At 42.8% G+C, this 14,689-nt stretch overlaps 2 protein-coding genes and 1 long non-coding RNA gene across 8 annotated transcripts; 1 reads left to right on the top strand and 2 right to left on the bottom strand.

Moving 5' to 3' along the window:
* Window positions 1-261: 261 nt before the first annotated feature.
* LOC111963386 (protein YIPF7) lies at window positions 262-9,262 on the bottom strand. Of its 6 annotated transcripts, none has more exons than XM_023986794.2 (6): window positions 9,094-9,262; window positions 1,949-2,072; window positions 1,566-1,702; window positions 1,241-1,386; window positions 905-1,086; window positions 262-759 (listed from the first exon to the last, which is right to left on the bottom strand). In XM_023986794.2, the coding sequence occupies exons 2-6, from the start codon at window positions 2,068-2,070 to the stop codon at window positions 597-599; spliced, it is 750 nt and encodes a 249-aa protein (XP_023842562.1). In that variant the 5' UTR covers window positions 2,071-2,072; window positions 9,094-9,262; the 3' UTR covers window positions 262-596. The 6 variants fall into 6 exon arrangements, with proteins under 6 accessions (XP_023842562.1, XP_023842563.1, XP_023842565.1 ...); XM_023986795.2 differs by having other exon boundaries at window positions 9,127-9,262; XM_023986797.2 differs by lacking the exon at window positions 9,094-9,262 and adding an exon at window positions 8,865-9,061.
* Window positions 3,498-8,380, top strand: lamtor3 (late endosomal/lysosomal adaptor, MAPK and MTOR activator 3). The gene is made up of 7 exons (XM_023986799.2): window positions 3,498-3,588; window positions 3,865-3,902; window positions 4,025-4,059; window positions 4,646-4,704; window positions 4,816-4,949; window positions 7,861-7,924; window positions 8,020-8,380. Exons 2-7 carry the CDS (start codon window positions 3,894-3,896, stop codon window positions 8,091-8,093), a joined length of 375 nt encoding a protein of 124 aa, XP_023842567.1. The 5' UTR covers window positions 3,498-3,588; window positions 3,865-3,893; the 3' UTR covers window positions 8,094-8,380.
* Window positions 9,263-10,575: 1,313 nt separating the features above from the next.
* Window positions 10,576-13,705, bottom strand: LOC139027670 (uncharacterized). The gene is made up of 2 exons (XR_011479793.1): window positions 13,325-13,705; window positions 10,576-12,835 (listed from the first exon to the last, which is right to left on the bottom strand). It is a non-coding gene; the product is annotated as an uncharacterized lncRNA (long non-coding RNA).
* Between the last annotated feature and the right edge of the window lie 984 nt (window positions 13,706-14,689).

Below are 14,689 nucleotides of genomic sequence, written 5' to 3'. Positions count from 1 at the left end.
TTGTGTCTGAATGGAAGCAAGTCCCAGCAGAAATGTTCCAACATCTAGTGGAAAGCCTTCCCAGAAGAGTGGAGGCTGTTATAGCAGCAAATGGGCGACCGACTACCGACTCCATATTAATGCCCATGATTTTGAAATGAGATGTTCAGCTAGCAGGTGTTCACATACATTGAGTAAAACATACTTTTGGTTGTGTAGTGTTTTTCTTTTTTAAACACTGGATTACTGTAAAAAAAATACTTCTTTTTTTTTTAGATTAAATAAAGTTGAATAGCTTTTAAACATGGTCTTTGTTGGTTCCATAATTCAAATTTAAGTCAGTATTGCCTTTTGACACAATGTAACATTTCAAATTACATTTCTTGGTACATTCCAATGCACAAATGTCAACCAATCACACACCCAGATTACATTTTTCACAATGTAAAGTAACCCCCAAGAAGAAACCAGTCCCCATTTCAAAAAAGAAAGGAATACAACTCTATATAACTATAACTCAATGTTATTTTCACACCCATATACCGCACTGATACCCATATGGGATATGTAGTGCCTCAAATGTGATCTCTGTTGACAGTCAGCGACAGTAGTGGCCTTTAGAACACTGTTAGCAAGGCAAAGACTCCATAAAGCAGGGCACAGGGGTACGCTACCAACAGCTGCTGGCCCTCCATAGCCAGGGTGGAGATGAAGATCTTGGAAGCTGAGAAACTGCACCAGCCAATCACCAGCAAGGCCAGGATAGTTCCAATGATCCCTCTGGATGGAAATCAAGTAAGATTTCAAAAAAGTTACAACAAAGGACATGACAGAAAATAAATCAAGATGAGCCAATCTTAGTTGTTTTACACAATATTATTTAGGCAACCTTTTTATTTTTTCTGGACTGGATAGGCCTACTCACTGTAGGGAAAAGATGACTGCGAATGCAGATAGTGCCACCATGGGTAGGAGGCAGTAGCCCAGAACGCTGGCTACACAGCCATAGGATACAGTCAGGGAACTCAGCAGGGTCAACAGGGTGTACATCGCCATGCAGCCGATGGCACTGATCCCATAGACATAGCTAAAGTGGGATTTGCCTGCCTACATAAAAGAGTAAATGTTTTCAGTACAGTACATGCACATTTACATAGCTACAAATGCTTTTTATTTGAATAGTGTCTCATGATGACTTGGGCTGTGAAAACGTGCCGCACACACACACACACGGACATGAGCTGCTCCGGAGGTTCCTCACCATAAGTAAAGTGGCACCCAGAGCGATACAGAACAGAATAGGGCCCGTCAGGTCGGTCTCATTCATGATGCTGCCATCTGCTGGCATCATAGGGTTCAGCACTGTCAACGTCTTCTGCCATATGTGTTCAAAATTAATGCCAAGCTCTACACAAATACAAAACAGAGGAATAAAAACAGATGTGAATATGAGAAGACTCATATACACTTTCACATTGAAATATGTTACTTATTTAATTTGATTTCTGTTAAAGATTTAATCCGGAGATAAAACAATGTGTTGAATAAACCAGCAGTTAGAGCAGTACTCGTGACTCAGGTCTTACCCTCCAGCAACGGAGGCTCCTCTTCAAATGATCCATCTGTTCCAGCTGTGTATTGATATGTCCCAGCAGGCTTTGAAGGCTGGAAGGCCTGGCCCGTAGAGGGGGTGAACACACCAGGCATGGACACATCTATGCCACTAATAACAAAACAAAAATCTTACTGGCTAAATGTATCTACTTTCCTTTCAAAAAAGTAGGGGAAGATGTGAGGGATGTGCCCCCATTGTACATCTCCCTTTCTATCATGGCATAATGTAATTGACCTTAAGAAAACAAAATTATATATTATGAGTTAGACTTATTGACACATTCAAATCTTCCCAATCCCAGTTCAAAAGTTGAATGAAGAGTTTAGGAATGTAGAGTTTACCCCATATACTTACTCATCCTCATACTCTGGGTTATGGTCATAGCCATTGCCATAGTCGTAGGCCACCTGTCCCTGGTCATCGATGTAATACCCTGACTGGTAGAAGCCCTGTTCAAATTGCTGAAAGTCCCCCATTGCTATAGAGTAGGCAGAGATGATTAGATAAAGATCATGACTGTAACAGTAGAATGAAGTGAGGGGCTAGCCTTTTGAGGAGTGGTGCTCAGTTTGAGTCTCACATATCACAAAACTAGTTGTCAACCAAATCACAATTACATAAACTACAAATGATAATACAAATAGCTATTGCGCTTTATCCTTTGGTCAACAGCATACTCACACTACAGCAGAAATAGCAAGCCAGGTATCCTTAAGATTTCACTCAAACTGATAAGGCAAGATCATATTTTGTAACTGGGATTGCTTATCTCAATAGAATGAGGTCTCATCAGCACATATTTGATTGGATCTGGAGGCCTGTACCAGCCCATTGAAAGTCTGTTTACAGTCACAGCACCAGTGGCCTAGTAGCAACACTAAATAGACATGCATAAGAAACAGCCAACAGAAATATGTATGCCTGTGAAATCAACCAGAGTCTATTCACTTCATTAAAGTACAATCACATCCCACACAGAGCCTTATTGCTAAATTCAGATTTCAAACCTTGAGGTAAATTCTCAGCAAGACCTCTTATTATGTTGTCAAGGGAGAGTTTGGGAAGAAAAGTTGACGCCTATGTGGGGATGTACTATAAATAGTTTACTATATTTAAACTTGGGGAATGACAAACCCTGAGAAGCAGACTAAGTAGCCCACTTTCTATTTAATCTATTTCTTAATTGCGCTCTTTTTTCTTTTTCATTCAGCTAGGTTTGGAGGTTTGGTAATGCACATTACATCCATTTGCAGAAATGCAATGGTTTTGGATACTCGGTGCTACAGAACAGAATTAACAATTTCCACTGTTGACAGGGCTCTTATTTTGAAACATTTTCGAACAGCGTAACCCGGATGTTGCTGGCTCAACATGGGTCAAGTCAAAGATGATCTATTATATTGACAAGATAGTTGAGTGACCGCTCTAACAATGGCAATACATGTCCTCAAATATGGAGGAGTCAATGCTATCCGGAATCCTTGGGACGTCCCTACCCCATTGAAGTTTACATTTAAAATAGTTAAGGTAAGGGTTATGGTTAAGGTTTGGGTAGGGGTTAAGGTTAGGTTTAGAGTAGGGACGTCCCAAGGGTCGCAGATGGCACTGACTTGACCAAGATGGAAGGCAGGCGGCGAGATCAGGTGGGACCATTCTAACCAATTAGAGGGCAGATACCCGTGTCAACCACATGCACAACTAAGTTGTTTTTTATCAAATTTGCCGGAATTCAATTTGCATCCACTTATATTAGTACATTTGTAAGAGCCTAAACATTACGAAACGTATATTCGATCAAATAAGCCTTACGTAATTGGGCACTCTCTCATAGACCATACAAAAAGGGCTTATCGCACGCAGTAACAATTTGGGCTGAGTAAATCCTCTCGATTCGCCTCTTCCTAGCTGAACAAGTCAGTCATGTGATTTCCTTGTGCTCAAGCTGAGTCAGAAAAACATCGAAGATTTTGTGCCAAGTAAAACAATTCAATAAGGTAACCAACACAGTGCATTCTAAAAGTATTCGATAAAGATTGTCATACCTTGTAGCTAGTGAAAATGACATTTTGTTAATAAGGTACATATTAAAAACAACCAAGTTCAGCTAGCTAACATTACGTAACCTTCCACGTTATCAGCTGGTTATAGCGTACTGTAGCTAGCTAACGTTAGCTGTCAACAAGTCAGGGGAAGCTTGGGAGAGCACAAAAATACCTGCTGATATTCTTTAGCGTTAGACACCCTTGCCATAATTCAGTTCTCTATTTTAGTAATTGAAGGAATAAAATAAATTTCCACCATGGCTGATGTAAGTATCAATTCTCTGAGCACAATCACTAATTGGCTATATCCATCTAGCCAGATGAAGCTATAGCTAGCTACACTCGTGTAACAAATTGCTTTGGGCTAACACATTGACATTTGTTGCAGGACTTGAAGAGATACTTGTACAAACAGCTACCAAGGTATGTTGGTTGTATGAATATGGTGTGTTCATTGTGATTCTTCTGTTGCTGAAACCTAATGAGTTCGTTTGACTTAAAGAATTATGTCATGTGTAGCAGACTAAACTCCACGGTGAAGGATGTTTCTGAACTCCACCTACCGAGTGCAGCAGAGACTAGGCTTTGTGCAATTCAACTCCAACTACATTGATTTGCCCAAGGTCAATACTTAAATAATGAAATGCTTACCTTGTATTTATGTTTGTCCTCTGTAGTTGCCGGTCTTTCTTTGAAATCCATATTTTTCCAATAACGTTAATTAAATACAGCCACCGACTTTGCAAATGTACATGTGCCAACAAGGAAACAGTAGGTTGTATTTGATTAATGTTTTTTTAAGTATGGAGGACAAACATAGGTACAAGGTAAGTGTTTCATAATTGACGTTTTTCAAGTATTGACCTTGGGCGACTCAATGTAGTCTGAGCTGAATTCCATAAAGTCTGGTCTATGCTCCACTCCGTTGGAGTTAATTAGAAATGTCCCTCACCATGGACTGGCGTTAAGTCTTATGTCAAGTGCTGCTCTTTTTCTCCTTATCCACCAGTGTTGAGGGTCTTCATGCAATTGTAGTGACAGACAGGGATGGTGTCCCAGTTATCAAAGGTAGGTCTCCCTCACAACTGTTCTGTTCTAAAAACGAGGTAATTTAGTTGACCTCTTCTTATCCATGTTCCAATGTGTTGTGCTCAGTGTACCTGATATTTTATCCTTCAGTGGCAAACGATAATGCACCGGAATATGCGCTACGGCCAGGCTTCCTCTCCACTTTTGCATTGGCCACTGACCAGGGCAGTAAGCTAGGGCTCTCCAAAAACAAGAGCATCATCTGCTACTATAACACATACCAGGTAAGTTAAATCTAGAACTAACAATTGACATTGTTGCCTGGGGAGACTTGGTGATTAGTTGAGTCAGGTGTTAGTGCTGGGCTAGAATGAGTGCGCATTCCCTGGGGCTCCCCGGGAATACCTTGAGAAACACTGACCTACAGTGCATTTGGAAAGTATTGACCCCTTGACCTTTTCCACATTTTACGTTGCAGCCTTACTCTAATGGATTCAATTGTATTTTCCCTTCAATCTACACAACCTACACTGCTCAAAAAAATAAAGGGAACACTTAAACAACTCAATGTAACTCCAAGTCAATCACACATGCTGTTGTGCAAATGGAATAGACAAAAGGTGGAAATTATAGGCAATTAGCAAGACACCCCCAATAAAGGAGTGGTTCTGCAGGAGGTGACCACAGACCACTTCTCAGTTCCTATGCTTCCTGGCTGATGTTTTGGTCACTTTTGAATGCTGGCGGTGCTTTCACTCTAAGTGTAGCATGAGACGGAGTCTACAACCCACACAAGTGGCTCAGGTAGTGCAGCTCATCCAGGATGGCACATCAATGCGAGCTGTGGCAAGAAGGTTTGCTGTGTCTGTCAGCGAAGTGTCCAGAGCATGGAGGCGCTACAGGAGACAGGCCAGTACATCAGGAGACGTGGAGGAGGCCGTAGGAGGGCAAAACAACCCAGCAGCAGGACCGCTACCTCGCCTTGTGGCAAGGAGGAGCACTGCCAGAGCCCTGCAAAATGACCTCCAGCAGGCCACAAATGTGCATGTGTCGGCTCAAACGGTCAGAAACAGACTCCATGAGGGTGGTATGAGGGCCCGATGTCCACGGGTGGGGGTTGTGCTTACAGCCCAACACCGGGCAGGACGTTTGGCATTTGCCAGAGAACACCAAGATTGGCAAATTCGCCACTGGCGCCCTGTGCTCTTCACAGATGAAAGCAGGTTCACACTGAGCACATGTGACAGACGTGACAGAGTCTGGAGACGCTGTGGAGAACGTTCTGCTGCCTGCAACACCCTCCAGCATGACCGGTTTGGCGGTGGGTCAGTCATGGTGTGGGGTGGCATTTCTTTGTGGGGCCGCACAGCCCTCATGTGCTCGCCAGAGGTAGCCTGACTGCATTAGGTACCGAGATGAGATCCTCGAGCCCTTGTGAGACCATATGCTGACACATGCATATTTGTGGCCTGCTGGAGGTAATTTTGCAGGGCTCTGGCAGTGCTCCTCCTTGCACAAAGGCGGAGGTAGGCGGTCCTGCTGCTGGGTTGTTGCCCTCCTACGGCCTCCTCCACGTCTCCTGATGTACTGGCCTGTCTCCTGGTAGCGCCTCCATGTTCTGGACACTACGCTGACAGACACACAGCAACCTTCTTGCCACAGCTCGCATTGATGTGCCATCCTGGATGAGCTGCACTACCTGAGCCACTTGTGTGGGTTGTAGACTCCGTCTCATGCTACCACTAGAGTGAGAGCACCGCCAGCATTCAAAAGTGACCAAAACATCAGCCAGGAAGCATAGGAACTGAGAAGTGGTCTGTGGTCACCACCTGCAGAATCACTCCTTTATTGGGGGTGTCTTGCTAATTGCCTATAATTTCCACCTTTTGTCTATTCCATTTGCACAACAGCATGTGAATGTATTGTCAATCAGTGTTGCTTCCTAAGTGGACAGTTTGATTTCACAGAAGTGTGATTGACTTGGAGTTACATTGTGTTGTTTAAGTGTTCCCTTTATTTTTTTGAGCAGTGTATAATGACAAAGCAAAAACAGGTTTAGACATTTTTGTAAATGTATTAAAAACTAAAATCAGATATCACATTTACCTAAGTATTCAGACCCTTTACTCAGTACTTTGTTGAAGCACCTTTGGCAGCGATTACATCCTCACATCTTCTTGGGTATGATGCTACAAGCTTGGCACACCTGTATTTGGTGTTTTTCCCCATTCTTCTCTGCAGATCCTCAAGCTCTGTCAGGTTGGATGGAGAGCATCCCATCAAGGATATCTGTACTTCGCTCCATTCATATTTCCCTCGATCCTGATATGTCTCCCAGTCCCTGCCACTGAAAAACATCCCCACAGCTTGATGCTGCCACCACCATGCTTCACCGTAGGGATGGTGCCAGGTTTCCTCCAGATGTGACTCTGCATTTAGGCCAAAGAGTTCAATCTTGGTTTCATCAGAACAGAGAATCTTGTTTCTCATGGTCAGAGTCCTTTAGGTGCCTTTTGGCAAACTCCAAGCGGGCTGTCGTATGCCTTTTACTGAGGGGCCTCTGTCTGGCCACTCTACTATAAAGGCCTGATTGGTAGAGTGCTGCAGAGATGGTTGTCCTTCTGGAAGGTTCTCCCATCTCCACAGAGGAACTCTGGAGCTCTGGCAGTGACCATCAGGTTCTTTGCCACCTCCCTGTCCAAGGCCCTTCTCCCCCAATCACTCAGTTTGGCCGGGTGGCCAGCTCTAGGAAGAGTCTGGATGGCTCCAAACTACTTCATTTAAAAATGATGGGGGCCACTGTTCTTGGGGACCTTCAATGCTTGGTTTTTGCTCTAACATGCGCTGTCAACTGTGGGACCTTCTATAGACAGGTGTGCCTTTCCCAAATCACGTCCAATCAATTGAATTTACCACAGGTGGGCTCCAATCAAGTTGTAGAAACAGCTTAAGGATGATCAATGGAAACAGGATGCACCGGAGCTCAATTTTGAATCTCAAAGGGTCTGAATACTTATGTAAATATATATATTTTTTTTAAATATTTAAAACATTTTTAAACCGGTTTTCACTTTGTCATTATGGGGTATATTTCATCCATTTTAGAATAAGGCTGTAATGTAACAAAATGTGGAAAGTTGGAATATTTTCTGAATGTTAAGTTGTGCCTTGTTTGATTGGCTCTCCTTTTGCCAGATTGTGCAGTTTAACCGGCTGCCGTTGGTGATCAGTTTCATCGCAAGCAGTACTGCTAACACCGGTAAGAAAGTTCTCTCCTTATCATCTCTGCATGAATGAGGATGAAAAGTACAGAATTCTGAAGGGTTATCCAAGCTTAACTGATGTTGTATGTAGGTTTGATCATCAATCTGGAGAAGGAGCTCGTACCGCTAATCGAAGAGCTACGGCAGGTAGTGGAGGTTGCTTAGGAGTGTCACCTTGACGACAAAAGGACTGTTCTATGACAGAATCACAAGTTTCCTTTTTCATGATCACAATGACATATATTTAATATCACTCATGCACACGCACTCTAACACAAGGATGGCTCTGTTGCAGAAAGACTGATACATGTTTGATAGTGTCTTGATGCTGTATTGTTTGTCATTCATGTTCTAAAACTTTAATGTTACCCCTTCCTTGCTTGTGTTTTTTGTAAGTAAACTGACTCATGTAGCCATTTTCTTAAAATAAATATTAACAGAACTCACCCTCATACTGTGTTATCTTGAGTAAAATTAAGATCAAGTGAATGTCAACCAGTGAAAGATAGCGGTCAATTTAGAAAAAATAATTCCTGGAGGAACTGAAGTATCACAAAAAAGAAATATCTACAACAGGCCAGGGCAAAGGCCTGCGGACCGTGACTTGATTCAATACGGCCCACGGAATCATGCGCAGATCAGAGAATTTGCAATAGTAAAGTTTTGAAAAATTAAAAGCCCAATGAATTACAGCCTTTGTAAAGATTTAAGTCCCAACAATAACAACTGCACGAGGACAGACGGTGACTGACAGGCTGACACACGTCACAGTTACACGTCGTAGCAAGCTAGAAATTGCGCAAAAAATTGTTTTTCAATGAAAGGTAAAGTAGACAATGAAGGGTTTTCCAGCAAGTGTGGACATCGAACTATTTGAGGTATCAGGGAAAGCTGTGTGCAAAGATTGCGTCGCTGTCTTGAAGGACTACAACTTACCCCGACACTTCCAGACAAAGCATGCAGAGAAATATAGGAATATGTCTTCTGAGCGGAGTGCAAGTGCATCGAAAGAGTTGCTTTCTCAGTTGCAAAAGCAGCAAGGACTTTTCACAAAATTGCATTCCGCAAACGATGGAATTGTCCAACAAAATTGCTAAACATAGCAAGCCATTCGCTGAGGGCGAATTCTTTAAAGAATGTTTAATTGACTGCAGCAATACTTTACCCCGACAAGAAAGAGCTGTTTGAAAATGTTTACCCGTCGAGACGAACAGTGACACAGCGTGTTGAGGACATCGCAGAGAATATGGAACAACTGACAGACGAGGTAAATGATTTCTCCTTGTCCCTGGATGAGAGCAGTGATGCACATGACACGGCGCAGTTGTTGATATTCTTACGAGGCATAAACACAGACTTTGACATTACAGAGGAGCTTGCTTCAGTGCGGTCAATGAAGAGCACAACCACAGGGAAATATTTATCGGAGGAGGTTAATAAGTGTGGCAAAGCTGGGACTGAGTTTTGAAAAGTTATCCAGTGGCCTTTGTGTGCCCAAACTTGACAGAAAAAAACGTTGGTCTTTTGAAAAGGATACAAGATCAAGTAGCTGAGCAGAACCCAGATCAGAATAGTATTTTCCTGAATTGCATTATTCATTAGGAGGTGCTCTATAAATGTGTTCTGAAAATGAGTCCTGTTGTGGATAGTCACTGAAGGGGTAAACTTCATAAGCGCAAAATCTTAAAACTACAGGCAGTTTGTCTCACTGTTGGAAGAGACAGTCGGGTCATGCATATCTCCCCTACCACACAAACTTCAGATGGCTGAGTTAGGGGGAGATGCTTAAAAGACTGTGGAACCTGAAGTCGGAGATTGCTGAGATTTTGCAAATGAAAATATGTAGATTTTTGCCTTCACTGTGGACATGGCCCTCATGAATGAACTGAATTCCAAACTGCAAGGAAAGGGCATTATTTCACATCAGATGTACAGCCTTGTCAAAGCCATCAAGGGAAAATTACTCCTGACCCGCCAAGTAGAAGCCAACAATCTCACCCCCCTTCCCGACACTACTAGTCTGTTCCCTATCAGATGACCAACGGGAGAAGTATACATCGCTGCTGCGTGCTTTGAACGGTGAGTTTTCTCGTCGTTTTGAGGATTTCAAAGTGTTGGAAAATGACATGCTGTTTGTTTCCTCTCCTTTCACCTTCAATGTGGATAACGCTCCCACTGACATGCAATTTGAGCTTATCGATCTTCAGTCTGATGCAGTGATTGGAGAACTATTCAAAACAATGACACTGACGAGGTTCTATGCATCTCTCGATGAACAAAACTTTCCAAAGATTGGTAGACATGCTCAGATGTTTGTACTGTTTGGGTCAACCTATGTATGTGAACATACATTTTCTGTTATGAAATATAACAAGTCGAGGCACAGATCATCTCTTACTGACTCAGCAATCCTCCGCATAGCGACGTCAGGAACTATACCTGACCATTGCTCTAGTCAATGCCCATCAGAGACTTCACTCCTCACACCGATTGAGTAGTTTAAATGTAATGTTGAGCACTCTCTCTCTCATATTTGTGTGCATACCTTTTGTGCAAGAGTTCTGTCCGTGGTGCTGAATGCACAGTGTACTTTTCCCTCCGTGTAGTTCATTGCATGTTTAATAATGAAAATACCTACCAAAAGGAGAACATGTATGTGGTTTATTTCTGTGCATGTTAAAAAAGTAAAATATGTAGCATATCTGGATGTGATTTACAGTAGAAATATCTGTCAACACAGTCATACACATGATGTATTATCTTGTAATATGATTCTGGCCTGCGATGGCAAAAATATATTCTAATGTGTCCCTCCATGGAAAATAATTGCCCAGGCCTGATTTACAACATTGTCATTGTGCATGTTCTGGAAATTGCATGGTAAAAATGGATATTGTTTAGATGTTCAGAGCCCACTTGTATTTTGTCTTAGATTAAATGACTGGCTGGTAACCTATGTGGAGCAGAGAGGATCTCTGTGGAGTGACAAGCTACCAGTTGTAGCTCCCTCCAGTAACCACGAGCACAACCGTTCCTTGATTTTAACTGGCGGCTTTATTCTGTAGATTTAGTCAGAATTATCACCTTCCGTGAGAACTATAAAGTAAATGAAAATACAGTTAAGCACACTCTTACAACCTTATCTTACGAGTGACTTATTAGCTTGGTATAACTCTGAAGTGCTTACATACAAAAACAGTTTAGCTGGCGCTATAACAGTATTAGATTAAACACATGAATAAAGGAAAAATACCTCATTGGCTGCTTATTACAGAAGGGAGGTAATCAAGCTTCACACTTATTATTCCTGGCATGAAGTCACGCTTCATCCTTAATTATTATATAACGTTACCATCCTAACATATACGCTTCAAACTTTATGAACTACACCCGATGACATGAAAACTTAGCTAACACAGCGCGGGATTGCCTTCCCTCCAAAAGTGTGTTGCTACAATAAGGATCCCCGTTACAACAGTTATTAGCTACGTAGTTCCGCTTCTCTTATCATTTCCCCGCACAGCGGACACGTAAACAATTCAAACACAAAACAACGACAACCTGCAAGTCTAACTGTCAGTTACACAATTCAAACACAAAACAACGACATAACCTGTAAGTCTAACTGGCAGTTACACTCCCACCAATCACCGGTGATTTCTGTGAAAGGGGTCTGCAGGTTTCTTGATCGGCTTCCAGGAGGGTGACTGTCTTATGGATGGGCCTCTCCAGATAGGTGGGTTTGGTGATGCGTTTACCTCTCTCATCCAGGGTTGAGTCGCTGATCAGTAACTTGAATCTTCTCACCCGGCCATCCTGTCTCGGGTACACTTCTGTAACTTTTGCCAATTTCCACTGGTTGCGTGGTGCAGTATCATCTTGCAAGATGACAATGTCATTAATCCTTGCGTTTCTTCTGTCTTTATTCCATTTCTGTCTTGATTGTTCTGAGGTATGAGCACTCTCCATAACCTGAGGTACTAGCGTCGGAGAAGTGATGGAGCTCATAACTCTGCACCTCCTTGAAACTTGATGGCAAGTAGGCTCGTTGAATCCTTACTTCAGACAAGATTTGTAGACATTGGAGCCAGAATTCCCACTGGGAACGTAGGTCATCTGGAAGGGGGTCATCCCAGTCGATCTTGTCACGACACATCTGCTGCACGATCTGCTTCCCTGCCAGGACAAAGGGTGCCACAAACCCAAGCGGATCATATACAGAGGCTACTGTAGACAATACTCCTCTTCTTGTGAGTGGGCGTTCCTTGACAACTACTCTAAACTGGATCTCGTCTGATGCGACACACCACAGTACACCAAGCGCTCTCTCCATGTGTGGTTCACCCAGAGCCATATCCAGGTCTTTGGCACCCTCGGCACGTTCTTCCTTGGGAATTGTGGCTATAACTTCCTTGCTGTTAGAGATAAACTTGTGCAACCGGAGTTTGCCGATGCTGCAAAGCTCTCTTGCTTCTTTCACCAGCTGGGCCGCTTCAGCTTCAGACGATACGCTCATCAACCCATCATCAACATAAAAGTTCCTTTCTATGAACTGGATATACCTCTCGCTGAAGCTTCCTCGTTCTTCGGCAGCAAGATGTTTGAGACCATAGTTGGCGCAACCAGGAGATGAAGCTGCGCCGAACAAATGGACCTTCATACGATACACTGAGGGTTGAGACTCTAGATCTCCGTTCTCCCACCAAAGGAACCGTAGATAATCTTGGTRTTCTGCTTTCACATGAAACTGGTGGAACATGCGCTCTACATCACAGTCTTGAGGTTAAGAACTTTTAGTTCATTGTGGAAATATGCTTATTTTGGCTGTCCACATCTGTCACAGCTCCTCTGCTTTCCAATTCTCTTCTCTCATCCGCTTCATGTTGTCATCTTCCTTTTATCTGTGACTGAAAATGATAAACATTCATTTGTTAGGCTATTTTGCTCTGATTCTACCCCCATTAGTTAAGCATTTGGACTAAGAGGTAGCCAGTTCAAGCTTTGTTTCTGTTGTATACATTCTAATGGTGGAATATGGGCTCACCAATTTCAATTTGTTATCATGATCCATTCGTCCACCTCCACACCACTCTTGTTACATAAAATACATAAAATGTCCACTTGGGGAACACCACACTGAGACAGAATTATGATTATTGCACATTTTAAAATCATTAAACTTAAATAATACAACAGCTACAAAAAGAGACCCAGCAACAAGAGAAAGTATCTACCATCTTTCCATACGCACAAAAATATTAATTTGCGCAAATTTGTGCACAAATTAGTTTACATCCAATTCAGTGAGAATTTCTCCTTTGCCTAGATAATCCATCCACCTGACAGGTGGCATATCAAGAAGCTGATTAAACAGTATGATCATTACACAGGTGTACCTTGTGCTGGGGACAACAAAAATGTGACGCAATGCCACAGATGTCTCAAGTTTTGAGGGAGTGTAGAAATGTCCACCAGAGCTGTTGCCAGATAATTGAATGTTCATTTCTCTACCAAGCCTCCTCCGTCATTTTCGATAATTTGGCTCTACGTCCAACCGGCCTCAACCGCAGAACTTGTTTAACCACACCAGCCCAGAACCTCCACATCTGGCTTCTTCACCTGCGGGATTGTCTGAGACCACAACTGAAGAATTTCTACAAAAACTGTCAAACTGTCTCAAGGAAGCTCATCTACGTGCTCGTCGTCCTCACCAGGGTCTTGACCTGACTGCAATTCGGCGTCATTACCCACTTCAGTGGGCAAATGCTCACCTTTGATGGCAACTGGCAAGCTGGAGAAGTGTGATCTTCATGGATTAATCCTGGTTTCAACTTGTCACGAGAAATTTTATCCCAATGGTTGAACTCAACTATCACTATAGCTTTGACCAATTCCCAGAAGTTTGTAAGACCCTGGTTAATGAAGAATTAGACAAAGCCACCAGTCTGCAATAGATCAATCCTTTATTCAGAGAGTACTCTGAAGTCAAAAATGCAAACAGTCATTTTATAACGCCCACCCCCATCTACACGCACGCACGCACGCACGCACACACACACACACACACACACACACACACACAGTTTATCACTTTTCTACCAGCCTGGCAGTTTCTAGCCGTTCCTCTCCTCCCTAGATTATAGGAGCCTTGGAAGGGGCCTCTTTCCTGTTGTCAGTTTGAGTTATAACAAGTCGACAGTTCAGTTGGCCTTGAATGTCTCAACTCTACCCAGCTCATATTGCGAAATAGTAACACAATGGTCTAGTCACACACATTATGGAATTATTACTCTTAACACATTTCATACAATTATATGATTTCAGGGTGGAATCCTTTAGTCATTACTTTAAACATATAGATTCCTTTATCACAACTGTAACGGGCAGATGGCAGACAGCGTGAATGGCGTCGTGGGTGAGCGTTTTGCTGATGTCAACATTGTGAACAGAGTGTCCCATGGAGGCAGTGGGGTTATGGTATGGGCAGGCATAAGCTACGGACAATGAACACAATTGCATTTTATTGATTGCAATTTGAATGCACAGAGATACTGTGGTGAGATCCTGAGGCCCATTGTCGTGCCATTCATCCACTGCCATCATCTCATGTTTCATCATGATAATGCACAGCCCCATGTCGCAAGGATCTGTACACAATTCTTGGGAGGTGAAAATGTCTAAATTCTTCCATGGCCTGCATACTCACAAGACAAGTCACCACCCATTGAGCATGTTTGGGATGCTCTGGTATGACGTGTACG

Source organism: Salvelinus sp. IW2-2015, linkage group LG4q.2 (genome assembly GCF_002910315.2).
Source record: "Salvelinus sp. IW2-2015 linkage group LG4q.2, ASM291031v2, whole genome shotgun sequence".
In the NCBI taxonomy this organism is placed as follows: Eukaryota; Metazoa; Chordata; class Actinopteri; order Salmoniformes; family Salmonidae; genus Salvelinus; species Salvelinus sp. IW2-2015.
Note: the sequence above shows the minus strand (reverse complement) of the source record. Positions and strands in the feature narration are given on the sequence as shown.

Bases quoted from the DNA above. Each gene is read 5' to 3' on its own strand.
- LOC111963386 (XM_023986794.2), bottom strand. From the start codon at position 2,070: ATGGGGGACTTTCAGCAATTTGAACAGGGCTTCTACCAGTCAGGGTAT. The intron at 1,387-1,565 runs GTAAGACCTGAG...GTATTTGTGTAG, and splicing joins GGAGCCTCCGTTGCTGGAGG to AGCTTGGCATTAATTTTGAA. The intron at 1,087-1,240 runs GTGAGGAACCTC...TCTTTTATGTAG, and splicing joins TGGGTGCCACTTTACTTATG to GCAGGCAAATCCCACTTTAG.
- lamtor3 (XM_023986799.2), top strand. The intron at 4,060-4,645 runs GTATGTTGGTTG...CTTATCCACCAG, and splicing joins TTGTACAAACAGCTACCAAG to TGTTGAGGGTCTTCATGCAA. The intron at 7,925-8,019 runs GTAAGAAAGTTC...TGTTGTATGTAG, and splicing joins AAGCAGTACTGCTAACACCG to GTTTGATCATCAATCTGGAG.